The 27,286-nt window shown below is 40.3% G+C and overlaps 1 protein-coding gene across 4 annotated transcripts in view; it reads right to left on the minus strand.

Annotated features, from left to right (window-relative positions):
• LOC126257893 (AMP deaminase 2) overlaps positions 1–27,286 on the minus strand; it is a 470,969-nt gene that overhangs the window by 149,307 nt on the left and 294,376 nt on the right. For 3 of the 4 annotated variants that reach the window (XM_049955599.1, XM_049955600.1, XM_049955601.1), the window contains exons 3-4: positions 22,960–23,098; positions 3,329–3,518 (exon numbers count right to left, since the gene is read on the minus strand). In XM_049955599.1, coding sequence (XP_049811556.1) covers positions 3,329–3,518; positions 22,960–23,098 — 329 coding nt within the window. Of the gene's footprint in view, positions 1–3,328; positions 3,519–22,326; positions 22,474–22,959; positions 23,099–27,286 lie in introns of those variants that run through there. The other variant, XM_049955602.1, reaches the window with a different exon arrangement.

Consider the following 27,286-nt stretch of genomic DNA (forward strand, 5'->3'; position numbering starts at 1 on the left):
TAAAGTAGTAAAGGAGTTTTGCTATTTGGGGAGCAAAATAACTGATGATGGTCGAAGTAGAGAGGATATAAAATGCAGACTGGCAATGGCATGGAAAGTGTTTCTGAAGAAGAGAAATTTGTTAATATCGAGTATTGATTTAAGTGTCAGGAAGTCGTTTCTGAAAGTTTTTGTATGGAGCGTAGCAATGTATGGAAGTTAAACATGGACGATAACTATTTTGGACAAGAAGAGAATGGAAGCTTTTGAAATATGGTGCTACAGAAGAATGCTGAAGATTAGATGGGTAGATCACATAACTAATGAGAAGGTATTGAACAGAATTGGGGAGAAGAGGAGTTTGTGGCACAACTTGACAAGAAGAAGGGACCGGTTGGTAGGACATGTTCTGAGGCATCAAAATTTAGCATTGGAGGGCAGCGTGGAGGGTAAAAATCGTAGAGGGAGAGCAAGAGAGAAATACACTAAGCAGATTCAGAAGGATGTAGGTTGCAATAAGTACTGGGAGATGAAGAAGCTTGCACAGGGTAGAGTAGCATGGAGAGCTGCATCAAACCAGTCTCAGGACTGAAGACAACAACAACATCTTTATTTACCCTTTCATTAACTGGTCCCCAGTTCGAACTTTGAAATGTGAACAATGCCTTGAAGTAAGATGCTATCCTCACAGTATTCCACTGGCTAAGACCAAGTCAGCTGGTATTAAGGTAAGCCATGGCGTTCTTTGTTGGTGGGGTTTCGATGCAGATATGATAAAAGAGACTGGATGTTATTAAAAACATTAATTTGTGGGAGTCTGAGACACAGTCAGTGTGTGGACTTGATGCTGAGGTGGGTGGAGCATTTGTTGCAAAATAATTTTAAAAAAATGATCCTCTGATATATAAAGAGTGGAAGTGATTTATGGAGAGCATAATCCGTATTTATCGTAATTCGATATCTCTTTGTTGCTATGTAATGTATACAAAAATGTAAAAAAAAGATAAGCAATAACAAATGTAATATTAAGATCATACATTATGTGATCAAAAGTATCCAGACACCTGGCTGAAAGTGACTCACAATTTCGTGGTGCCCTCCATAGGTAATGCTGGAATTCAATATGGTGCTGGTCCACCCTCAGTCTTGATGACACCTTCGACTCCCCCAGGCATACACTACGAAGCTGGCGTTCCAAAACATCCAAATGGTGTCTATAGGATTCAGGTCACGACTCTGTACAGGCCAGTCCATTACAAGGATGTTATCGTCATGTAACCACTCCACTACAGGCCGTGCATTATGAACAGGTGCTCCATTGTGTTGAAAGATGCAATTGCTCTTCGGCAATGGGAAGCAAGAAGGTGCTTAAAGCATCAATGTAAGCCTGTGCTATGATAGTGCCATGCAAAACAACAAGGGGTGCAAGCCCTCTCCCTGAAAAACTTGACCACACCACAACACCACCGCTCCTAATTTTCCTGTTGGCACTATACAGGCTGGAAGATGATGTTCACTGGGCATTCGCCATACCTACACCCTGGCATTGGATTGCCACATTGTGTACCGTGACTCATCATTCCACAAAACTTTCTCCCACTGTTCAATCGTCCAATGTTTATGCTCCTTACATCAAGAGAGGCGTCATTTGGCATTTATGAATGTGATGTGTGGCTTATGAGTAGCTGCTCGACCATGAAATTCAAGTTTTCTCACCTCCCACCTAACTGTCATAGTACTTGCAGTGGATCCTGATGCAATTTGGAATTCCTCTGTGATGGTCTGGATGTATGTCTGCCTATTACACATTACAATCCTCTTCAACTGTCAGTGGTCTCTGTCAGTCAACAGATGAGGTCTGCCTGTACACTTTTGTGCTGTATGTTTCGCTTCACATTTACACTTCACTATCACATCAGAAACAGTGGACCTATGGATGTTTAGGAGTGTGGAAATTTCACACACAGACGTATGACACAAATGACCAATCACCTGGGCATGATCAAAATCTGTGAGTCCCACAGAGCACCCCATTCTGCTCTCTCACGATGTCTAATGATTACTGATGTCACTGATATAGAGTACCTGGCAGTAGGTGGCAGCACAATGCACCTAATATGAAAAATGTTTGTTTTTGGGGGTGTCTGCATAGTTTTGATCACACAGTGTATGTAAAGTTCAACCTATAAAGGAAATTTTTGTTTAATTTCCCATTGATCTAGAATCTGAAAATGCCATCAACATACAGTAAGTAATTCACAACACTTCTTCCACAGATTACTCACAGGTACCACTCCTTCAAAAGAACAAGTATCCTCCTCTCTTTCATACTCAAAATGTCTCTACCCATGTAGCACCACAAAACAAAAATGATAAAATGTTTCTAGAATGTCTTCAGAACAGGGAAGAGTAATGGAAAGGAATAACACAGGAAATAAACGAAGGGTCAAGGGAATCTCTCACGATTCCTGGTCAGTAAGATACTAAGTGATGTATTTAAAAAAAAACTTGTGTGCCATAACCTGCCACAACAGCAAAAAAAAAAAAAAAAACACTCAAATGAAAGTGCGAAACCTAGTCAAAGTGAAACTAAATACAAATATTAATAATATTTGTGGCAGAATAGAATCACAATCTTTCCACTTGCTGAAACAGGACAAATTGGATCAGGTTACATATAAGCTTCAAAACATTGCTGAATCTCCAACTTCCAGAATTTTCTAAAATTCCTTCATAAGGATAAATCAGTGGATGGATAGAAGAAAATGTATCAGTCTTGGCATGTTATTCTGTTAGATCATGTGGGATGCTAAGCAGAAGAAATTATTAGTGTCTAAATGCTTATTACACCTGCTGGTAAGTAGGTACTGCCACAAATATTGTAAATGTTGCAATGCAGTAACTCTCCGAAATTTTATCACTATATATCAGTAAAAATTGATTAAAAGCCACTACTGCTTACGTTTTTCACCACCAGTGCAGAGTATAGCATCAATTTCACAGTCACTGGTTGCACGTGTCAAACTTTCTTTCTGAGCCTGCACATTTTCAGTCTCACTTTGGTTCAATAATGATACAACACAGAAGTCCATCTCAAATGTAAGTCTCCGACGGCCACGACAGGCTTCTTTCCAGACTAATATGTCAGGGTCCACTTCATCGTCCCCATAATCATTGTCGTTGCCTTCTAGGAAAGGATAAGGAAAGCAAACAGGAACAAAATATGGACAGGATAGGAATTTTATGGAAATAATTTACAAAATTTAGTGATGGGATATCCATGAAAATTACACAGAAATTTGTTCTAAATATTGGGCTGTTCCAAGTCACTGGATAACCCTGCAGTTACCTTCAATGGTTTTGCGATCCTCGTGTTTAAAGTCATTGGTCAGAAGGTGTGGACATCCAGATGACACAGAACGCAGGAAACGTGCTGTAATAGATGGAAAACTCTGTTGAGAGATTGCCATGTACTGCTCACGTATATGGAGGGCCTGAACCAGCAGTCTGCTTGCTTGCTGTAGATCCTCTGGTGGAACCTGGATAATTTTACCAAAATTTCAGTTAGACTAAAAATGAGAGCCTCGTGTAACAGATTATACACACACTTCACACAAAATGATGAGCATCTAATATTGCTTGTAAGTTTAAAATAAACATTACCCATACAATTTAAATGTCATTTGGTATGAAGGATTATGTAGTATCACAGTGATTTCATTTACCATTGCTCAAGCTAGAAAAACTAAAACACAATAAAATAAATAAAAAATAAAAATTTTGATTGGACAGTCAAAAATTAACTGACTTCCCTCTTTTCCAGACCTAACTTACTTGAATGTGTGGATATATAACTTCCTTATCCCATTCCCTCAAATACTTATCTTTCTTCTGCTGGCTGAAAGAATTGACTGTTTCAAAATACAGCATTCTCTTAGTTTTTGCTTATACACATTACACTTTCCTACTTCTTTCTACCTTCATTTTGCTAAAGTTTCAGTGTGACAAGTCCTCATTTTGCTACGATTAATATTTAAGAATGACAGGGCAAAATTGATAATGAAAGTATGTAACTTAGTGTCGGTCCAACGTTCGTTTGACCTGGGCTTCTAACAAAATCATGGTTACACTTTAGGTAGAATGTGTTACATTATTTTCTAACAATGGAAAGTCCAGGTCGGACAGCATTGTTAGCTGCAACAAGCAGAGGACGTGCTTTGTTGGTGCGGCACGTTTTTCTAGATTTTGACTCAGATAAACTCACGCTGCAATGTTTTTCTCCTTCAGCACGCCAGTGTAGAAGTTAGCACAGAAACAGTTAAGTAAAAAATGCGTGCAATTCACACGTTTGTTTATATGTAAAAGCCGATTTTGGAATTTTCCTTTGTGCGAGGGAGCGTGTTCAAGATTAGTGTGCTGATTGTAACTCTAGATTTGTGTATTTTACTGTTTGGATCACTACCACATAATCTTTCATTGATTGTATGAATAACAATTTGTACTGTGATATATTGTGGAATTTTCAACATTCGCAAGTGCCGCGATAAACTCCTACTGTTATCGTTCATTGTAGGTTTCAACTTAATTGTGCGCTTGTAGAATCTTTGAAAGCAGCAGGCTTAACCTCTATTAAAACAACTGCTCTCTAATTTCATTGTATAATTACATGAGAAATAGTTAATTGTCAACAATTTTCGAATGCTTGCAGAACTATATTTTCGTAAGTTACCAGAACAAGTGTTTTTGGATAACATATTTTGTAGCAAATGGGCATTTGTGATCCACAATTACTGCTAAAGAATAGATCACCACAAATTTCACAGTATATCAATGCGATATACATGCATTTTTGAGACTTTTCTAAGTTACGATTGTCCTTTGTATAAGATAATTTGTAGTAAATCGGCATTTGTTATTTAGTTACTGTAGCAGGTATTATACCTAACAAATTTCTTTGCATCTAGTTTTCCCTTAAAGAGAATATATTACCTACAGTTTGTGAGTAACTATAACTAACCTCAAAACATTTTAGGAAATTTGTAGTTTTACCACAGGTTTTTATGTTACCTTAGTAGAAATCTTGCTTTGTGTATTTGCTTAAATTCTTATAGGGAATCAGTAATTTTTCAGTTCAACACATATAAAAGATAATCAGCAGGCTTAGTTTAAAGTTATTTCTTCCTGTAATACATTGTACCAGCCAAAATAAAACCCAACTATGAATGCTCTTCTTGTACATGAAATAGGTTGGTTGACATTTGTAAGCAGCTGGAAATCACCCTTACTACTGTCAGATGATTGGCAGCTGCTGTGAACTGGCTTTTTTTTGGAAGAGCTTCTGGGAGTCATGTATCTGTGGTTTTGATTACCCCAGGTACTATCTGCTACTGTGGATGCCGTCTCCTCTGTAGAAAGTACAGGGTCTCTCATTATTTGCCCACTTGACTGACAGTGGCATTTTAATAGTGTACCTAGGCATCCGGTACAGTGGGAACAGGGACCAGGGAGGGCACTGGGTGTTATACCGATCCCCTAACCAACAAGTTCAAGATGCTGTCTTTCACTGAAACTGAGCCAGTGGGACTCGCTTCATCTGTTCTGGAGAACAGATGGGAAACCGTAGAAAGGCCAGGAAAGGGCACCAGGTGCACAAAGTGTGCATGCCTGAGGGTCTTGTTCAACATGGGGAACAGTTTACTCCAGCAGCCATTGAGGGAACAGGGTGCAAGCAAGTGCATATTGTGGCTCATGTTGGAACAAACAATACTTGTTGTCTGGGCTCCCAGCAACTGGCAGAGAAGGTTGAGAAGATCAGCCTTGCACACAGTGTTTCAAAGAAGCTCACAATTTGCAGCATTGTCTCCAGAACTGATTGTGGTCCCTTGATTCTGAGTTAAGTGGAAGGACTGAACCAGAGACTTCTAAAATGCTGTGACAAGCTAGTCTGTGACTTCCTGGATTTACACCGTTGGGTTGAGAACTGTAGGGTGCACCTAAATGGGTCAGATGCACTACACATCAGAAACTGCTACCCATGTACCTGACTGTGTGAGGGACACATCCAAGGGTTTTCTAGATTAGGCAACTCTTCATCCATCTAGATAATGCTAGCTGTAGAAAACCCAGAAGTATCGTGGTTACCTGCTGAAGCATTCACAACAAAGTGCCAAAGTACAAGGTGCTCCTGAAAAGCAATGAAGCTCACATAATACTAGCTATGGAAAGCTGGTTGAAACCCAAAATTGATAGTGAAATTTTTGTGGAAAACTTATGTCTATATCAAAAAGATAGGTTAATGGTGGTGTATTTGTCACAGTTGACAAGAAACTCAAATCCACCAAGATAGAAACTGAAGCTCCATGTGAGATTGTTTGGGCAACACTCAGTACCAGTGGTTGCCATAAAATGATAACTGGGTCATCCTATCACCCACCAGACTTACCCCCTGATGAAACCAAAAACTTTAGAGAAAATCTCAGGTCACTTGTAAGTTCCCCAAACATACTGCAATCATCAGTGGAGACTTTAATCATTCATCAATCATTTGGGAAAATTTCAGTTTTGTTAGTGGTGGGCATGAAACATTACTAAATGCCTTCTCTGAAAACTACCTAGAACAGATAGTTAGGAAGCCCACTCATTAGGAAAATATACTGGATCTAACGGCAACAAAAAGAACTGACCTCTTTGAGGATGTTCACATCAAAATTGGTATCGGTGATCAAGACATGGTTTTGGCAACAATGATTACAAAAGTACAAAGGGAAACTAAACAAGCAGAAAGATATATACACTCCTGGAAATGGAAAAAAGAACACATTGACACCAGTGTGTCAGACCCACCATACTTGCTCCGGACACTGCGAGAGGGCTGTACAAGCAATGATCACACGCATGGCACAGCGGACACACCAGGAACCGCGGTGTTGGCCATCGAATGGCGCTAGCTGCGCAGCATTTGTGCACCGCCGCCGTCAGTGTCAGCCAGTTTGCCGTGGCATACGGAGCTCCATCGCAGTCTTTAACACTGGTAGCATGCCGCGACAGCGTGGACATGAACCGTATGTGCAGTTGACGGACTTTGAGCGAGGGCGTATAGTGGGCATGCGGGAGGCCGGGTGGACGTACCGCCAAATTGCTCAACACGTGGGGCGTGAGGTCTCCACAGTACATCGATGTTGTCGCCAGTGGTCGGCGGAAGGTGCACGTGCCCGTCGACCTGGGACCGGACCGCAGCGACGCACGGATGCACGCCAAGACCGTAGGATCCTACGCAGTGCCGTAGGGGACCGCACCACCACTTCCCAGCAAATAAGGGACACTGTTGCTCCTGGGGTATCGGCGAGGACCATTCGCAACCGTCTCCATGAAGCTGGGCTACGGTCCCGCACACCATTAGGCCGTCTTCCGCTCACGCCCCAACATCGTGCAGCCCGCCTCCAGTGGTGTCGCGACAGGCGTGAATGGAGGGACGAATGGAGACGTGTCGTCTTCAGCGATGAGAGTCGCTTCTGCCTTGGTGCCAATGATGGTCGTATGCATGTTTGGCGCCGTGCAGGTGAGCGCCACAATCAGGACTGCATACGACCGAGGCACACAGGGCCAACACCCGGCATCATGGTGTGGGGAGCGATCTCCTACACTGGCCGTACACCACTGGTGATCGTCGAGGGGACACTGAATAGTGCACGGTACATCCAAACCGTCATCGAACCCATCGTTCTACCATTCCTAGACCGGCAAGGGAACTTGCTGTTCCAACAGGACAATGCACGTCCGCATGTATCCCGTGCCACCCAACGTGCTCTAGAAGGTGTAAGTCAACTACCCTGGCCAGCAAGATCTCCAGATCTGTCCCCCATTGAGCATGTTTGGGACTGGATGAAGCGTCGTCTCACGCGGTCTGCACATCCAGCATAAACGCTGGTCCAACTGAGGCGCCAGGTGGAAATGGCATGGCAAGCCATTCCACAGGACTACATCCAGCATCTCTACGATCATCTCCATGGGAGAATAGCAGCCTGCATTGCTGCGAAAGGTGGATATACACTGTACTAGTGCCGACATTGTGCATGCTCTGTTGCCTGTGTCTATGTGCCTGTGGTTCTGTCAGTGTGATCATGTGATGTATCTGACCCCAGGAATGTGTCAATAAAGTTTCCCCTTCCTGGGACAATGAATTCACGGTGTTCTTATTTCAATTTCCAGGAGTGTATATTCAGTAAACTAGATAAAAGAACCTATATCTCAATGTGAAACTTGAAACTTTCAGCATAGGGCAGGCACATGTAAGGAACTATGGCTCAAGTTGAATAATTGACCATGCACTGGATAGATATATACCCAGTAGAATAGTTCATACTGGGAGGGCCACTCCACGGTATAGAGTCACTCAGAAAGTTCCAAAGGAACAGAAGAGACTACTGCCTAACATGTGTAAAACAGAGCATAGGACTAAAGACAGAGAGATGCTGAAAGAAATGCATTTGGCTGTCAAGAGGGCAATGCATAAATCCTTCAATAACTATCATAGCAGAATGTTGTCAAATGATCTTCCACAAAACCTAAAGAAATTCTGGTCATATCTAAAGGCTATCAGTGGCATGAAAGTAACTGCCCAGTCCCTAGTGAATGAGACAGGAATGAAATTGAGGGTCAGAAAGCAAAATCTGAAATGCTTAACTCTGTCTTCAAATGTTCATTTAAAAGAGAAAACCGAGGAGTATTGCCCCAATTTAATCCTCAAACCAGTGTTAGTGTCAGTTGCATTGAAAAACAGCTGAAATGATTCAAATTGAAAAAAGCTCAAGGGCCTGATGGAGATATTGAGATAGCCGATTGCGGAATAGAAAATCAACTACAATTGCTTAGTAGTGGAAAGGCATCAGGACCAGATGAGATATTTGTAATATTCTGCAAAGAATATGTGCAGGATTTGCTCACCTTCTAGCAGTAATTTATCATAGAGCACTTGTCAATGATGGGTACCTCGTGACTGGGAGAAAGCACAAGTTATTCCTGTTTTTAAGAAGGGCCATAGGACAGATGGACACAATTATAGACCTATATTGTTGATGTCAATCTGTTGTAGAATTATGGAACATGTTGAAGCTCAAGAATTATGATGTTCTTGGAGAAGGAAAATCTCCTCTATAAAAATCAACACGGATTCCGCAAACAGAGATCTCGTAAAACTCAGCTCACTCTGTTCCTCCACGAGATCCACAGCACTATAGACAATGGCACTCAGGTTGATGCCATGTCCCTTGACTTCAGGAAGGCATTTGAAACCATCCAGCAATGCTGTTCAGTGAAAAAAATGAGCTTATTGAGTATCAGAGCTGTTTTGCAACTTGATTCAACACTTCCTTGCAGATAGAACTCAACATGTCACTCTTAATGGAATAGAATCAACAGATGTAAACATAATTTACAGAGTACCCCAAGGATGTATGATAGGACCATTAGTTTTTAAAATATATATAAATGATCTAGTAGAAAGTGTCTGATGCTCTCTAACACTGTTCGCAGATGAAGCGGTTGTCTGTAACAAACCAGAAAATAGTAACAATTTGCAGAATGACCTCCAGAGAATTGATTTGGTTTTGGTTTTGTTTCGGTTTAGGGCACAAAAAACAACTGGGGACATACGTACCCAAGTCAAAACAAGAAGACAGAGAGGAGTTAAAACATGACTATGCATCAGTCCCAATTGACATAAGAGAAGACAGATAAAAAAAGGGATATGGAAAAAGGGCTAAAAGAGACACCATTTAGAAATGGAGGTCCAAAACTAAAAATTAAATGGCCCTTGCCATATTGCTTTTGTGGATAAAAAATAAAAAACTGTCGACAGCCCACATGTCTTTTGCTAAAACGGCTGATAACATAGATGGCAAAACCGAGTGGGAATGTGAATGGTTAAAAAATGGGCATTTCATCAGGAAGTCATGGACACTTAAAACTTGGGCACAATGTGTACAAAGTGGTGGGGTAGCGCCACTTATCAAATGACAAAGGCTAAAAAGACAGTGCCCGATATGCAGCCTGGTTAAAATGACCTCCTCCCGGCAGGAGGGCCGAGAGAACGTTGTCCAAGCTGCTGGGAGAGACTTAATAAGACGGAGCTTATTCCTGTGAAGGGAGGACCACTGGCGATGCCAAAGGGCAGGCAGCAACACAGAGATCATCGGAGGGAATATAGGAACTAGCGGGCTGAGGTACAAGGACTGCAGCCTTGGCAGCAGGGTCAGCAGCCTCGTTTCCTGGCAGACCAACATGACCAGAAACCCATAGAGACTCCACCAAGAGTAAGAAAGTGACAGTTTTCCTGGCCCTGTTGCACTAAGGAATGGGCAGTGTACAAGACACACAGACTTTGAAGGGTGCTGAACAAGTATGAGCAGAGGACACAATTGAAAAGTCTGCATCACTGGATGTACTCTGTGATACAGGGTGAAGAGTTCAGCTGTACGTACTGAGCAGTGTGCCAGGAGCCGATACTGAAAGACATGGGCACCAATGACAAAGGCACACCCGATCCCACAGTCAGTCTGAGACCCATCAGTGTCCACAAAGGTACTATCGTGAGGTTCCATGCAAAGGTCATGAAACTTAAGGCGATAGAGTGAGGTTGAAGTAGTGTCCTTAGGAAGTGAATGAAGGCCAAGGTGAACATGGGCTGCTTCACAAAGCCAAGGTGGTGAATGGCTCACACCCACCGGGAAAGTTGCAAGTAGTGTGAAGTTAAGCTGCTGTAGCAAGTGCCGAAAATGGACTCCAGAAGGTAACAGAGAAGAGGGATGTGCCCCATACTGGCAATCAAAAGAATCATTGAAGGAGGCATAGGATTGGTGGCCACCCATGGCAGACAAATGGCATGCATATCTGCTGAGGGGAAAGTCACGGCAGTAGGACAGTGGTAATTCAGCAGCTTCAACATACAGGCTCTCAACCGGGATAGCGTAAAAGGCACCTGTGGCCAAATGGATACCACGATGGTGGATAGTGTTGAGATGGCTTAAGAGGGATGGATGTGCAGATGCACAAACAAAGCACCCAACAAAGAACTGACATGGGACTGATACAAATGGAGGGTCATTCAATCGGCACCCCAAGAAGTACCACTGATGACACATAGGACACTGAGGACCCACGTACAGTGGCCTGCCAGGTAAGACACATGGGAGGACCAAGGGAGTTACCTATTGAGCATGAGCCCCAGGAATTTCGTAGTTTCAATGAACAAAAGGACAACAGGCCCAAGATGTAAAGAGGGAGGGAGAAACCATTTGCACTGCCAGAAATTCAGACAGACGGTTTTGTCAGTGGAAAAACGAAAGCCATTGTCGATTCTCCAGGATAAAGACAATCAAGACCTCACTAAAGGCTGCGCTCAGTGGGACAGGTCCATGGAGAACTGCAATAGATGGCAAAATTGTCAACAAAAAGGGAGCCGGAGATGCCTGGCAGGAGACAGGCCATTATAGGGTTAATGTTGATAGCAAAGAGGACAACACTCAGGACGGAACCCTGAGGCACACCATTTTCCTGGAGAAAGGTGTCCAACAAGGCAGAATCCACACATGCCTTGAAAACTCGGTCTTTTAAAAATTCCTGAAGGAAACAGTGTAGGTGGCCACAGAAGCCCCACATGTAAAGAGTATGGAGGATACCAGTTCTCCAGCAGGTGTCCTAGGCCTTCTCCAAATTGAAAAACACAGCCACAGTCTGGGATTTCCGCACAAAACCATTCATGACAATGGGGGACAAAGTAACGAGATGGTCAACTGCAGAACACTGCACTTGAAATTCACATTGTGCTGTCATTAGTAAATTGTGAGACTCAAGCCACCATAGCATCCGGTCATGAATCATACATTCCATCACCTTGCAAAAGCAGCTCGTGAGAGAGATGGGGTGGTAGCTAGAAGGAAGGTTTTTGTACTTACCGAGCTTAGGTATGGGTATGATGGTGGCTTCAAGCCAAAGTCCGGGAAATGTGCCCTCTGCCCACATGCAGTTGTACAGGGTGATTCAAAAAGAATACCACAACTTTAAAAATGTGTATTTAATGAAAGAAACATAATATAACCTTCTGTTATACATCATTACAAAGAGTATTTAAAAAGGTTTTTTTTCACTCAAAAACAAGTTCAGAGATGTTCAATATGGCCCCCTCCAGACACACGAGCAATATAAACCCGATACTCCAACTCGTTCCACACTCTCTGTAGCATATCAGGCGTAACAGTTTGGATAGCTGCTGTTATTTCTCGTTTCAAATCATCAATGGTGGCTGGGAGAGGTGGCCAAAACACCATATCCTTAACATACCCCCATAAGAAAAAATCGCAGGGGGTAAGATCAGGACCTCTTGGAGGCCAGTGATGAAGTGATCTGTCACGGGCTGCCTGGCGGCCGATCCATCGCCTCGGGTAGTTGACGTTCAGGTAGTTACGGACAGATAAGTGCCAATGTGGTGGCGCTCCATCCTGCTGAAATATGAATTGTTGTGCTTCTTGTTCGAGCTGAGGGAACAGCCAATTCTCTAACATCTCCAGATACTGTAGTCCGGTTCTCGGCCGTCCAGAACTTTTCCCTTTGCACAAACACCCATTCTCTGTAAACTGTTTATACCAACATTTAATACACCACCTATCAGGAGTTTTAACACCATACTTCGTTCGAAATGCACGCTGAACAACTGTCGTCGATTCACTTCTGCCGTACTCAATAACACAAAAAGCTTTCTGTTGAGCGGTCGCCATCTTAGCATCAACTGACGTTGACGCCTAGTCAACAGCGCCTCAAGCGAACAAATGTACAACTAAATGAAACTTTATAGCTCCCTTAATTCGCCGACAGATAGTGCTTAGCTCTGCCTTTTGTCGTTGTAGAGTTTTAAATTCCTAAAGTTGTGGTATTCTTTTTGAATCACCCTGTACATGTTAAGCAGAAAGTGCTTGCCTCCAAGAGAAAGGTGCTGCAACATGTGAATGTGGACAGTGTCTGGCCCTGGGCTGGAGGATCAGAATTAAGTGAGAGCATGATCTAGCTCCCTCATAGTAAAGGTGGCATTGTAGCACTCACGATTCTGAGAAGAGAAGGGTATCGCCTGAGCCTCCTCTGCTTGTTTCCAATGGGGGAAGGCAGGGTGATAGTGCAAAGAGTTTGAATATTCCACAAAATGGTGGCACAAGGTGTTGGAGATAGCAATAGGGTCCACGACAACATCATCTGCTACTGTCAGGCCGGAAATTGGCAAATTTATCTTGGTCCTAGAGAGCGGTTGGAAGTTGGCCCACATTACAGAGGAAAGTGTGGAACTGTTGAAAGAACTAGTGAATGAAATCCAGTTAGCTTTTTAGCTATCCCAAAGAACATGATGACACTTTGCAGGCATCTCTTTATGATGAGTGCAGTTTGCCATAATAGAATGGCGGTTAAAAACACGGAGAGCATGTCTCCATGCACGAATTACATTGCGGCATGCCTCAGTCCACCAAGGGACTGGCACATGGCATGGTAAAGAGGAAGTGCGAGGAATGGAACATTCCGCAGCAGTAAGGATAATGTCTGCGAGATATTCTACCTGGTCATCACAATTGGGGAAATCGTGTTCTTCGAAGGTTGCTAGGGAGGAGTAAAGCTGCCAGTCAGCTTTAGTAACCTGCCATTTGGGTGTGCACACAGGTGGGGTAGGAGTCAGCAAACAGATAGCACATGGGAAATGGTCGCTTGAGTAGGCATCAGAAAGAATGGACCACTCAAGACGATGGGCAAGCTGGGCAGTGCAGAAGGATAGGTCCAAATGGGAATAGGTGTGTGAGGAATCAGAAAGGAAAGTGGGTGCTCCAATGTTAAGGCAGAAGAGGTTAAGTTGATTAAGAAGATCAGCCAAGAGGACACCTCTCTGAAGGTTCTGGGAGGACCCCAAAGGGGATGTTGTGCATTAAAGTCACTGAGCAGCAGAAGTGGGGGAGGTAGCTGCCCAATAAGCTGAAGGAAATCTGCCATGGTGACATCAAATGACGGAGGGACATAAATGGTACAGAGGGAAAAAGTAAGGTGGGGAAGAAAAGGCGAACTGCAACAGCTTGAAAATCTGTAGTCAGGGAGATGGGTTGACTATGAACGTCATCCCGTATGAGCAGCATGACGCCGCCGCCCCCCCCCCCCCCAACCCCTGAGATGGGATTCCGACCACAGGGGGAGGAAGGTCAAAATGAACTGGGACAAAATGTGAAAGCTCAAAGTGGTCCTGAGGACACAATTTACACAATTTCGTTTCCTGAAGACAGAATACAAGAGGACGCTCCGATGCTAAAGGCAGCCATAAATTCTCTTTGTGGGATTGAAGACCACGAACATTCAATTGGAGGGAGAGTCATGATAAGAAGAAAGGGGTGTCACCTCGGCAGAAGACCATTTGCCTTTGCTGGATTTCTTTGAGCCTTTCTGGTTAGAGGAAGACTCTGGCGTCGTTGGGCTGGAGGGATGTGAGAAGTCTTAATGGGAGTACTCCTTCTGTTCCTTCTGGCCAACTGGTTGTGTAGTTGGTGGCTTCGCCCCTTGAGGTGAGAGTTTGGCGGCTTGTTGCACAGCTCGATAGGCAGGGGTGGGGATGTCGATGGTACCTCGACACTAGGTGATTTCATGATTTCACAACCTCAGAGCCGAATTTGAGGTAACCGTCTGTGTAGCCATGTCCTTCATGGAGCAAGGGGTAACAAGAACAGAACCATAGGTGCCAGATGGGAGAAAGAAGGGCTTGCGACTAGCCAATAACTTGAGAGTGACTGGGTAAGGCACTTTTTCCTTTACCCATATCTCTTGGACAGCCTGCTCATCAAGATACATGGGACATACCCAAGAGGAGGCAGCATGGCCACCATAGCAGTTGATACAGCAGGGAGAAGTAAGTGGACCATAGCCCTCATGAGCATCCCTACCACAGGTTACACATTTGTCTGGGTATCGACAACACGTTCTACTGTAGTTGAAATGATGACACTGGTAGCAGCGCATCAGGTTTGGAATGTACAGTTGGATAGTGATAATTTCATAGACTGCTTTGATCTTGGATGGAATCACCACTCTATCAAAGGTAATTGTCTGGGCCGAGGGCTCATCTGTAGCAGTCTTTCCATTGTGCCTGTATGTAACTCAAATGTGTATCTGTATGGTAAGTAGCAATTTATCCTTTGCATAATATTGTTTATATTATTTTTTTATGACTAATTTAAGGCTTAAGCCCTTCTCAAGTAGTAATACACAAAATCAGCATATATCGCATAAATGACAGTGGTAGAATTTCACTGATATGCATATATGGCATTTAAATGAAAATGCTGCTGCAGTGGTAACTGAGAGAAACATGTGAATTTGTTTACTATGAAGAGGCACATGAGTTGAGTGATCCATCTGATCAGAAATGTGTAAGGTGTCATTTTCAGCTTGTGTCTGATATGTACATTGTATTGTATTGTATTGTATTTGGTTAAATTAAAAAATGAAACAACTGACTTGATCATTCAAAGCACGATTAATCTCATTAGGGAGTGATAAACAATACAACTATTGGTATAATAAACGATTTTTAGCAACCCGATAGTATTCATACACTATGAGTATCTGTTTGTGTGTTTATCTGTTTGTGTGTTTCCTTATTTTATATCCAACTTCAGTCTAATCCAGTCACCATTACCACAATTCAGTCTGCTCTCCTTACGAACTTATGTCTTAATCCCCTTATTTCTACACCGCCCCTCCCCTTTTGCACAGCACTCGTATCATGGATGTACATCAGTCATGTTTCTCTATGTAATCCTTATATAACAGTTCAAAATAAATTTTCCTTTACATTTAGAAAGTTCTAGTATTCATTCCATTTCCAGGACTAATTCCTGAAACATCAACTCAACAAACAAGCAGAAATGTAACCTCTACTTTCTTCTACTGATACCAGACATCAGCTTCGATTTGTGATGTAGTGATGGGGCGTGACTTGTGACATAGTGATGGGGCATGCAACATCAATTGTGGTTAAATGAATGTTGAACAGAATACTGACAATATTTACTTTGCTTTTATATTATTTTTTGGAATGGGTATTGTGGTAAGTGACTGATTTTTAGTGTAGACCAAGCACTAAGACAAGTTAGGTGACAGCTTATTTGTGAGTTAATGAAGCAAATGTATGTGATTTCACATGAATCATTATTATTATTGTTATCAGACTAATTTTACATTTAAAGGATTTCTCTGTGTGTCTTCCATCGGCCACTTTGATGACATCATGGGCCAAAGCAATTGGGCAGTATCAGTATGTTCAATATTTCCTTCTTTTCTTTATAATTCTCCCTACAGCACATATTTCTTTTCAATATCCACATTTCTCTCTAACTTTGGAATTATTCTCAATATGAATGTGGCATACCCATTTCATGTGCACAGTAACACGAACAACAACTGACCATGTTGCTTGGTTGGTTGGTATTTTTGCAGTTAAAGGGACCAAACTGAGCGGTCATCAGTCCCTTCATCCTATATGTATTGAACCATGAATAATCCTCAGTGGAAGGATACTAAAGGCAAATCCTGGAAACCCTGATTCTAACCAAGATACAATAATATTTTGATTAAAGTTCAGTCTTGATCACGTTATGTCTGTTTTAATGAGTAACCAGTTTCGGTTTTTTCTATAAAACCATCATCAGACCTGTGAATAAATTTTAAGAAATACTAGATACCAATCTTTAAATGAATGAAAAAGTCTAATGATGTCAAAATTTTAACAAAATAAAATAAAATTAATTATACCCATTGGCTCCCTTGGGTTGGTAGGTGGAGCTCTCCTTGCTGCTGTGCAGTCAACTGATGGTTATGAGTGCTGAGCACAAGCTTAAATATGCAGAGGCTCCGCCTACTTCCTGTCACACTACTTCATAACTGCCAATCAGCGTTCATAATATGACGCCATCGTCAAAGTATAAAAGTAGGAAATACACTAATAACATAAAATTGATTCATTTAAATATCTGATTAACAGATAGTAGTTATGTCTACAACTTATTTATATTTTGGATAAAAACAGTGAATTACGATGTGTGATAGCTGTGCCCTCTATGGACAACCTTAATACTATTACAGTGCCAGTTACATCAAAGATGTAAAAATCCTTGGCGTTGTGGTATATATCGATTATACCGAGTCGCCTACATCACAATTGCATCTTTGTTGGATGCTGCAGAATCGTCTTGTTTTAACTGTAGTTTTTATGGCAATGTTCTTTATAGCATTAGGTTAGCAGCCAATAGTACATTCCACATTATGTATATCTGAATAACTGATGAGACTGCTGATGCAGCATATTTTACATACATTGCTTTTGCCATGGGTATAACTAATCTTATATTTTTAAAAAACAAAAGAGTAGATGCTTTTATTATAATTTTATAATAAAAGCATCTACTCTTTTGTTTTTTAAAAATATAAGATTAGTTATACCCATGGCAAAAGCAATGTATGTAAAATATGCTGCATCAGCAGTCTCATCAGTTATTCAGATATACATAATGTGGAATGTACTATTGGCTGCTAACCTAATGCTATAAAGAACATTGCCATAAAAACTACAGTTAAAACAAGACGATTCTGCAGCATCCAACAAAGATGCAATTGTGATGTAGGCGACTCGGTATAATCGATATATACCACAACGCCAAGGATTTTTACATCTTTGATGTAACTGGCACTGTAATAGTATTAAGGTTGTCCATAGAGGGCACAGCTATCACACATCGTAATTCACTGTTTTTATCCAAAATATAAATAAGTTGTAGACATAACTACTATCTGTTAATCAGATATTTAAATGAATCAATTTTATGTTATTAGTGTATTTCCTACTTTTATACTTTGACGATGGCGTCATATTATGAACGCTGATTGGCAGTTATGAAGTAGTGTGACAGGAAGTAGGCGGAGCCTCTGCATATTTAAGCTTGTGCTCAGCACTCATAACCATCAGTTGACTGCACAGCAGCAAGGAGAGCTCCACCTACCAACCCAAGGGAGCCAATGGGTATAATTAATTTTATTTTATTTTGTTAAAATTTTGACATCATTAGACTTTTTCATTCATTTAAAGATTGGTATCTAGTATTTCTTAAAATTTATTCACAGGTCTGATGATGGTTTTATAGAAAAAACCGAAACCGGTTACTCATTAAAACAGACATAACGTGATCAAGACTGAACTTTAATCAAAATATAACAATTAATTGATCACTGTATTCCAAAAATGTTTACCAAAATTGTGCAAGATACAATAAGATCAAAGCATGTAGAAATAGGAAATGAAAGAGAAGGAATGGGGGGAGATGGAGGGGGGGGGGGGGGGGGGGAAGGGGAGTGAGACATTCTACCGATGATGATGATGATGATGGATGATGATGATGATGATGGGATCGAACCAGGACCCTGTGCTCGGGAAGCGAGAATGCGACCGTGAGCATAATGCAGCAGGAGGACCACAGGGCATGCAGTGGGAGATGCACCCTCTGCATTGACCACCACTACCTCACCCCCTGTTGTCCCAAGAAAACAAACAGCACTGAAAGGATGATAAATTTTAGGAACGACAAAACATTAAAAATGGCAAATATAAAATAATGAGGAGACTAAAAAGGTGAGAATGGTAGGGGCCAAGGCAGACCACCAAGTAAGGACCATTGTGGGCCCCCTGGTCCAGAGCAGGCAAGGGGTTCCCCTCCAACCACTCAGGCAGTCAATGAGGCCCGAGCGTCACACCTCACAGAGATGAGCAGAAACCACCTTTGTGAGTAAAATGTAAAACCACGTCAGCTCTAATAATTGATGGCTTAGAGTCAAACAAATGTCCAGTTCTGCCCCCCACCCCCCGCCTCCACCACCTTTTCCAAAATCGGCACCCTGGTAGCCAATTCTGCCAACCAGTCGGCATGTTCATTCCCCAAAGTCCCAACATGACCGTGTGCTAAGCAAGGTTGTGAAAGATGGTACCAATCCAGCGTGGTTCAATAGCTATCAAAGCACAGAGAGCTCAATCACCAAACTGAACAAATTAAAAGGAAGGTAAGAGTTGGCCATAATATTGATGTTTTATTGATAGCAGAATTGATTTTCGATCACATGGTGATCATCTACAGTGCTGTACAAATTAAACTCAGACACTGGTATCAAGTTATCAGTAACCAAAACTGAGAAGCGATCACAATAACTAAATAGCTCTGAGACCATGGCTGTGGTTATCCTTGACCCTGCATCCCAGACAGGGGCGCCTGCGATGGTGTACTCAACGATGAACCTGGGTGCACAAATGGCAAAAGGTCATTTTTTGGATGAATCCAGGTTCTGTTTACAGCATCATGATGGTCGCATCCTTGTTTGGCGACATCGCGGTGAACGCACATTGGAAGCATGTATTCGTCATCGCCATACTGGCATATCACCTGGCGATCGCCGTACTGGCATATCACATGGCGTGATGGTATGGGGCGCTATTGGTTACACGTCTCTGTCGCCTCTTTTTTGCATTGACGGCACTTTGAACAGTGGACATTACATTTCAGATGTGTTACGACCTGTGGCTCTACCCTTCATTCGATCCCTGCGAAACCCTACATTTCAGCAGGATAATGCATGACATGTTGCAGGTCCTGTACGGGCCTTTCTGGATACAGAAAATGTTTGACTGTTGCCCTGGCCAGCACATTCTTCAGATCTCTTACCAATTGAAAACGTCTGGTCAATGGTCGCTGAGCAACTGGCTCGTCACAATACGCCAGTCACTACTCTTGATGAACTGTGGTATCGTGTTGAAGCTGCATGGGCATCTGTACCTGTACATGCCATCCTAGCTCTGTTTGACTCAATGCCCAGATGTATCAAGGCAGTTATTACGGCCAGAGGTGGTTGTTCTGGGCACTGATTTCTCAGGATCTATGCACCCGAATTGCGTGAAAATGTAATCACATGTCAGTTCTAGTATAATATATTTGTCCAATGAATACCTGTTTATCATCTGCATTTCTTCTTGGTGTAGCAATTTTAATGTCCAGTAGTGCATTAAGAATTGAGATTTATATGAAGGTTAGTTTTGATAACCTGATGCTGGAGACACTGCATGGCTCTGGTAGCAAAGTACCTGACAATTTCTTGAGAAAGATATTGTTCAGTAGTTTCAAGACCTGGATACTCTACTTTGTAGCAGGGTGAGAAATATATGGATGAGCTGTTGATAATCTTGCCCACACTAAAATCACAGCAGCAACAGTAACATAACATAACTGATAGTCAACAAAACTATTCACTGTAAAAATATGCTATGGCTAAATACAATTAGAGCCAGTAGCACTTGAGGAATGTTTGTATTTTTTTAAGCATAATGTAAAGTTAATTAAATAGAATTTTGGGAACCATGTTGCTCTCCACTATGCATGACAGCGAGATCTACAAGCTAATAGCATGATACTGTTATGCAACCTATGAGTTGACAGCAGAATTACACTAAAAATCTGTCTTGTACCCATTTGCACCCGAAGCACACAGTACTCTGCACCCAAGAAAATCAATATTGACAAAATGTGAAAGAATTTGATCCGTGTGACATTTAACTCCCCACCCCCGCAGGCACATCCATTATTTTGATGATTTACTTTTGTTGCTATCAACACGAGCACAACTGAAGTCCTTTAAATATTTTTACAGAATATATGTGCTCCTACATTCTGAAGACAGATGTTCTTGTTGATGCAACAATAGCTTTATCATGAGAAAGAAGTAAGAAATAAAAAGAGAAGAAATAGAGGATCATTGTCTCCCAATAAGTTTTCATAAGGCATGATTAGTCTTCAATGAGATCAATATGACGAAGTTGATATGGTTTTAAGACAAGGTCCTTAGAAAATATATCTACACAGACATAACAGTTCACAATCAAAGGTCAAAGTGGATCTTTTTGAAAGGTATTACATTTGAAAAAATGTTTTAGGTTGTGGGCTCATTTATTATACATAAAACTTGTGTCCAAGAAATGCTGTCTCAATTGCAACTGACTGAACACTATTTTATGCTATACTATGGTTTTAAATTTCCCTGATCCCTGCCCCCCTTCCTCCCCGCAGAGTGGTGAGGCATTCACTATACAAATTTCTGTTGATATCATTCAGGTTGAACATTAAAGTTCACCTGATTTAAGTGATAAAGTGAGTCTGACTTACACAAAATCAATCTTCAAATATATTCTACCAATGACTTTGAGTAATTTGTGCAATATATCTACAGCTACCTGTGTCCCACATGCGAAACTTATCATATACAGTTTGCATCATTACAATTTATCACATTTCTTCCACAAGACAAAAATGAGTTAACAAAATCTGATGTGTTATTTATAAATAACATTCATTAGTGTTCGATGAAAACGTGACTAAGAAACAACCGTAAGTCAAGGCAAAACATTACCTCAAAATATTATGACATGAAATGTAAACACACTGCTGCTGAATAGGCTATAGTCATTACAAATCTTCATTTGTCTCTATCTCTGACAAAAAAAAAAAAAAAAAAAAAAAAACTTCTAATTCAAAAATTAGAGCAGGTTTGGACCACACTCATTTTGTATAAGAAGACAACACACCACCTCATTCTCACAACACATCTGCCTGATTCACAGAATAGTTACATAAATATAATGTCTCCACCTTAGACACGATTTAAAAAAAAAACCCTGACACATAAAAGCTAATTTAATTATGCACCTTTTAAACTTAAGTAACTTACATCATTAATTTAAGATGTTTGTCTTTGGCATAACATAAGAAAACACTGTGATCATTCTTTGTGATCATCTTGTGATATATTCACAATGACAACTTCATTTCTTTCTCTGTATGGGTTGCTACACATGAATCTTTATATCTAATAAGCATGTCTGGTTTCAGTTAAGGAACAAATTCTTAAGCGATTTTGCAGTTCCCTGCTCATGCAGAATGATTTATGTACAGCAAAACATGTAAGTAATAGGAACTATACTTCTTCTAATGTAACAATGTGTGTGTGTGTGTGTGTGTGTGTGTGTGTGTGTGAGTAAAATGTGGACTACTTTGTCACTTGTAAAGCAATAATGCATGCCCCCCACATGAATATTACAAATTCTTAACACGTCATACAAACTCTTGTATGTAACACATTGTAGTAACTGAACCACAAGTACACTACTTTTAATACCTCAGATTAAACACACACAATAATATTGACATATATGACTACTACTTTAAATAATATGTAATTGTCCCCTACTTGAAAATTGTTAGAGCACCACATATTTAACCTGCCTAAGTAGAGTTAATTGGCAGCCCCTCAACACAATAAACAAGGCAAATGTATGTATAAACACATGCACATAGCTTCAACATCTTAATTATAAGCAGAGAGACCTCACATCATGGCCAGAATAGTAGAATTACTTGAGCACACATACTAGACAGTCAAGAAAGGTAATGCACGACTGTATGGCTTCCTCCACATATGAGGCTTCAGGCCCAGCGTAAGCCATGTAGAATGCAAAACAAAGAGCATAAAAAGCTACAGACAAAATAGAATAATGAAGTATGGGCAAATAGTAAAAAATCACAAGAAACTCGTCATTCTAATTATTAAAAAAATTACTTCCTAAAATTCTTCATATGCAGAAGTTTTGCTATGTTTGTACTTGACTGAGCTTCAAATAATAAATGAAACAAAGTGTGGCAAAATAAACTCAATTTTTGTATAATGCCCTTGTCTACAAAACATTTTAGTTTAAAAATCATACTACAGAAGTGGTAGCAGTTGATAATAAATTTTCATAAAAGTCTTGAGTGCTTGGACTTTTAAGACAACTATAACTATCTCTATGAATGAAAATGTTTAAAAATGGATAATGAGACTCACACCACTTGTATCCTCACCACTGACAGAGACTCTCTGGAAATGCGGCACAAAGTCAGTTTCATCAGGGAGATCATTATCCAGACCATCGCAATGAGGTGGCTCATAATGGCTGCGTCTCTCCTCAAAGTCACGAGCAAAGCTAAATAACACCACAATGTAGTTAGAAAATAACATGGCCTGAATATGAACCAACAATTAGTTAAAACTGCTACTACATGACCAAAAGTTTTACAGAAGTGTTTTCATCAGATCAAAATTATGTATAATTTTTCGAACAAAGACAATTCTGCAATTTAATACAGTTAAAGCAATACAACTGAGGATGATTAAGGTTGCTTCTAGCCAAAAATGTGAAAAACCTTCACACTAAACTCACTTCTAGACACAGAAACAATTTTATGATATAAAATCTTTCAATGCCCTCACCAATGTCATCAGCAGTAAATCTAGAATCTGACATGGGATACCTCAGACCAGACATTTCAAGTAACTTTCATAATATGAATTTGACCCTCACTAGCCCAGCAGAAGTAATTGATGAAAAATCAACAAAGGTAATTAAAGAATGTCAGTCTGAGTTAAGTAACATATTAAGCTATCTGTGTAAACCATCGTTTATCAGTGGAGTATTTCCTGAATGGTTGAAATATGCTGAAGTTAAGCCACTGTTTAAGAAGGGATTAAAGAAATGGCGCCAAATTTCCATCCAATTTCACTTTTGCCAGCAATCTCAAAAATTTTAGAAAAGGTAATGTACAATCAGCTTTATAACCATCTTATCACAAATATTGTAACATATTGTCAAAGTCGCAGTTCGGATTTCTAAAGGGTTCTGATTTTGAGAAGGCTATCTACACTTACAGAGACAATGTACTTAATTCATTAGACAAAAAATTGCAGGTGATTGGTATATTTTGTGATCTGGCAAAGGCCTTTGATTGTATAAATCACAATATCTTTTTAAGTAAATTAGAATATTATGGTGTAACGGGAAATGCTGCAAAATGGTGCAAAATGGTTCAAATCTTATATCTCTGGCAGGAAACAAATGGTGTTATTAGGAAAGAGACATATATTAAGCTAACAGACATCATCCAACTGGGAACTAATTACCTGTGGTGTTCCACAAGGTTCCACTTACGGCCCTTACTTTTTCTGATGTATATCAATGACCTTTCATCAGCAACACTACCAGATGCCAAGTTTGTTTTGTCTGCTGATGATACAAACATTGCAATAAATAGCAAATCAAGAGAAGTCTTAGAAAGATGGGCTAGTAAAATATTTGTGGGCATTAATCACTGGTTCCTAGTCAATTCTTTGTCACTAAACTTTGAAAAAACACACTACATGTAGTTCAGAACTTGTAAGGGGTGCCCCACGAGTATATGCCTAACGTATGATGACAAGCAGACTTTTAGGATTACAGCTTGATAATAAATTCAACTGGGAGGAGCACACCACAGAACTGCTGAAGCATCTAAACAAATCTCTATTTGCAGTGCAAATTCTGCCAGACATAGGGGATATAAAAAAGAAAAAGCTGGCATACTATGCTTACTTTCATTCCATAATGTCATATGGGATTATTTTTTGGGGTAATTCATCAAGCCAAGCTAAAGTTTTCTGGGCACAAAAACGTGCAGCAAGAGTTATATGTGGTGTGAACTCAAGAACATCGTGCAGAAACCTGTTTAGGGATACTAACTACTGTTTCCCAATATATTAATGAAATTTGTCATTAAAAATATATCACTTTTACAAACCAACAGCTGAGTTCGTGGACTCAGTACTAGAAATAAGAATAATATTCACAAGGATTTGAAGTCACTTACTCTTGTACTCAGGAACACACATTTTCAATAACTTGCCAGCTTAACAACCAATGAAATTCAGTTTCTTATAAATAAATAAAAACTTTTTTAAATCCTAAATTCAGTGCATTAATGTGAACTTAATAAATGAGTGCTGTAAAATGATCCTTTCATATAGTGTTAAAATATATCATTCCAACTGGGACCTGTGGAAAGTACATTAGCTTATTTGTTTTAGTTGTAAATATTTGTCATGTATTATTTTTCTGACATGTTCTACATCCTGGAGGACCTCCTCACTATGGATTAATTGGAATGAAAGTAAATGTAATCTAGTTTAATGTAATCTATACAAACTGATCCAAGCTATTTCAAGTACCAATGTTCTCTCTAAGAGGGTGCAAAACACTATATAGTACAAAGAATCATTTTGCTGCACATGTTTATGCATTACTGGTATCTTCTCAAAGCTGTGTACAAAAGGCTCAAGAGCAGATCACAAACTACAATCACTATTATTAAAAAAATGTTTTCATTCAAACTTTGGGTAAAAATTCATTAATTGTTGAAATCATTAATCCTGTTGCAATTGGTCACTGGTGAATTAACTCAACTAGAAGTGACAACAATACACTTATAGTTTCAGCTGACATACTGACCGAGGAAAGTTACTGTTCTAAGGTCCTTCCATCAGAAACTCACTATAGCCAACATGACAAAAGTTGGTCTGCTGCAGTATTCTATTTAATCTTTATAGGTAATTCTACAAACAAAAACTGAGCTGGTGATCTCAAGACAAGAGGTAAGCTGAGATGGTTTCTTCACTCACTAATGTCAGCCCAAGTTTCAGTGTACTGTGTTGCAATGTGCTGTGACACTAAGTGCTCTGATTGCATAGTTATCTGGAGATGTTTTTCATAATACATTGGCAAATTAGTAAGTTGGTTAACTCAGCCAAGAATATCAGTAGAGGTTATATTGTTAACCATTCCATAAAAGTTGACACATGATCTTATGAACTGTGTGACTGTCTTTAAAAAAATGTTACATAACCTCACTGCATATCAAACTGAATTTTGTCAAAAACTTTCTGAAAGTGAGAGAGAAAAGTAATCAAATAGATTCATTTACTTGCAAGAGAAGTCCCAAAGTATCACTGAAGCAAAAATTTGGAAGAGATATTTCCAGAACTGAAAATTAGGGTAGAAATGGGTGAAGAACATATCCTTGATTTGTTGAGCAAAGGTGAAAATAAGATAAAGCTTTATTTTGCAATTGCATGCAAGGATATTTTAGGCAAATTTAGAAGGAAATAAACTGCTCAAAAAAGAATTGCATCACCCTCATGACATGCCATGTTTGTGTTACTTTTCCTTTTTTTTACTATCAGAAAACTCTTTCACAGTATTCTACTGACTACAAGAAATCATTAAGTACAGGCAGCTCTGCAAAGGAGGTAAAAGTACACCTGAATTATCAGTGTAGTTCAACAGTATGCACTGTGAATGAGACAGTGTGGTTTACGCACTTTGTTTGTCCTGTCAACATGGCTTAAAGGTTCATTTCAGGCTTGGACTGGGCACACATTGTCACTTTACATTTATAATGACCAGAATGGCAATCTTCCACTAAATTTGAGTCATGGGATCAAAGACGTGATGGGATAACAGTAGCATCACACAGACTGCCATGAACATAGCACTATATCATTGGTATTTGGCTGGAGCTGCATAGGAATGATCAATAGAAGAGAAAGTACAGCATGCAGAAATGAAGTGCATTGGTACCCCATTATTCAACAGACAAATGTCTAATACATTAATTAGTTGCTCCACAAAAAGTTTTGAGTGTTAAAATTGCTCAAAATGAGAAGGGTTAGGGGTAATGGGTGTATTAGCTCTGTTGGTTCCTGGTGTTATAAATGTAGGTGGATGACATGCATCATAGATTGTTAACATGGTAGTTAATCAGACTCTAGTAGCAATTACTTTGAGAATGGTGTTCAACAATATCTCTTATCTATCTGACGAGTGTTGGACCATTGTACAAACACAGCGTGAAACAGTTTCTACATTTGTGGCTTTCTACTCAACATGTGGTATTGTGTAACGATGGGAGGGTGTTGATTCAAGAACTGTGATTATTGTAAAGCATACACACAGAAAGATAGATTGTGTTACTAATTTTAATTCCACCAGATCCAAATAATATCTGTTACTACCCCTTTCTACCATTGGAGAGGGAGTATGTGGGTTTGCAGGGAGAGGGAGATCTATGTGAATTGGCACTCTATAATCACAGTCAGTCACGGATGTATAAGGGCAGTGTCTTTGACAACCAATTAAAAAGTCCTGGGTTCCAGGTTCAATTCCAGCCACTATATATATAATTATAATATAAATTGTCACCAATGGTGGCATTGTGAAACACTTCCAGTATACACAGCCACCCTCATTCTGTCAAAGGCCTTGCAAAAAAGTGCAAATGAGCAGAAAGAGAGGGCAGCATCTATC

Source organism: Schistocerca nitens, chromosome 1 (assembly GCF_023898315.1).
Source record: "Schistocerca nitens isolate TAMUIC-IGC-003100 chromosome 1, iqSchNite1.1, whole genome shotgun sequence".
Classification (NCBI taxonomy): domain Eukaryota; kingdom Metazoa; phylum Arthropoda; class Insecta; order Orthoptera; family Acrididae; genus Schistocerca; species Schistocerca nitens.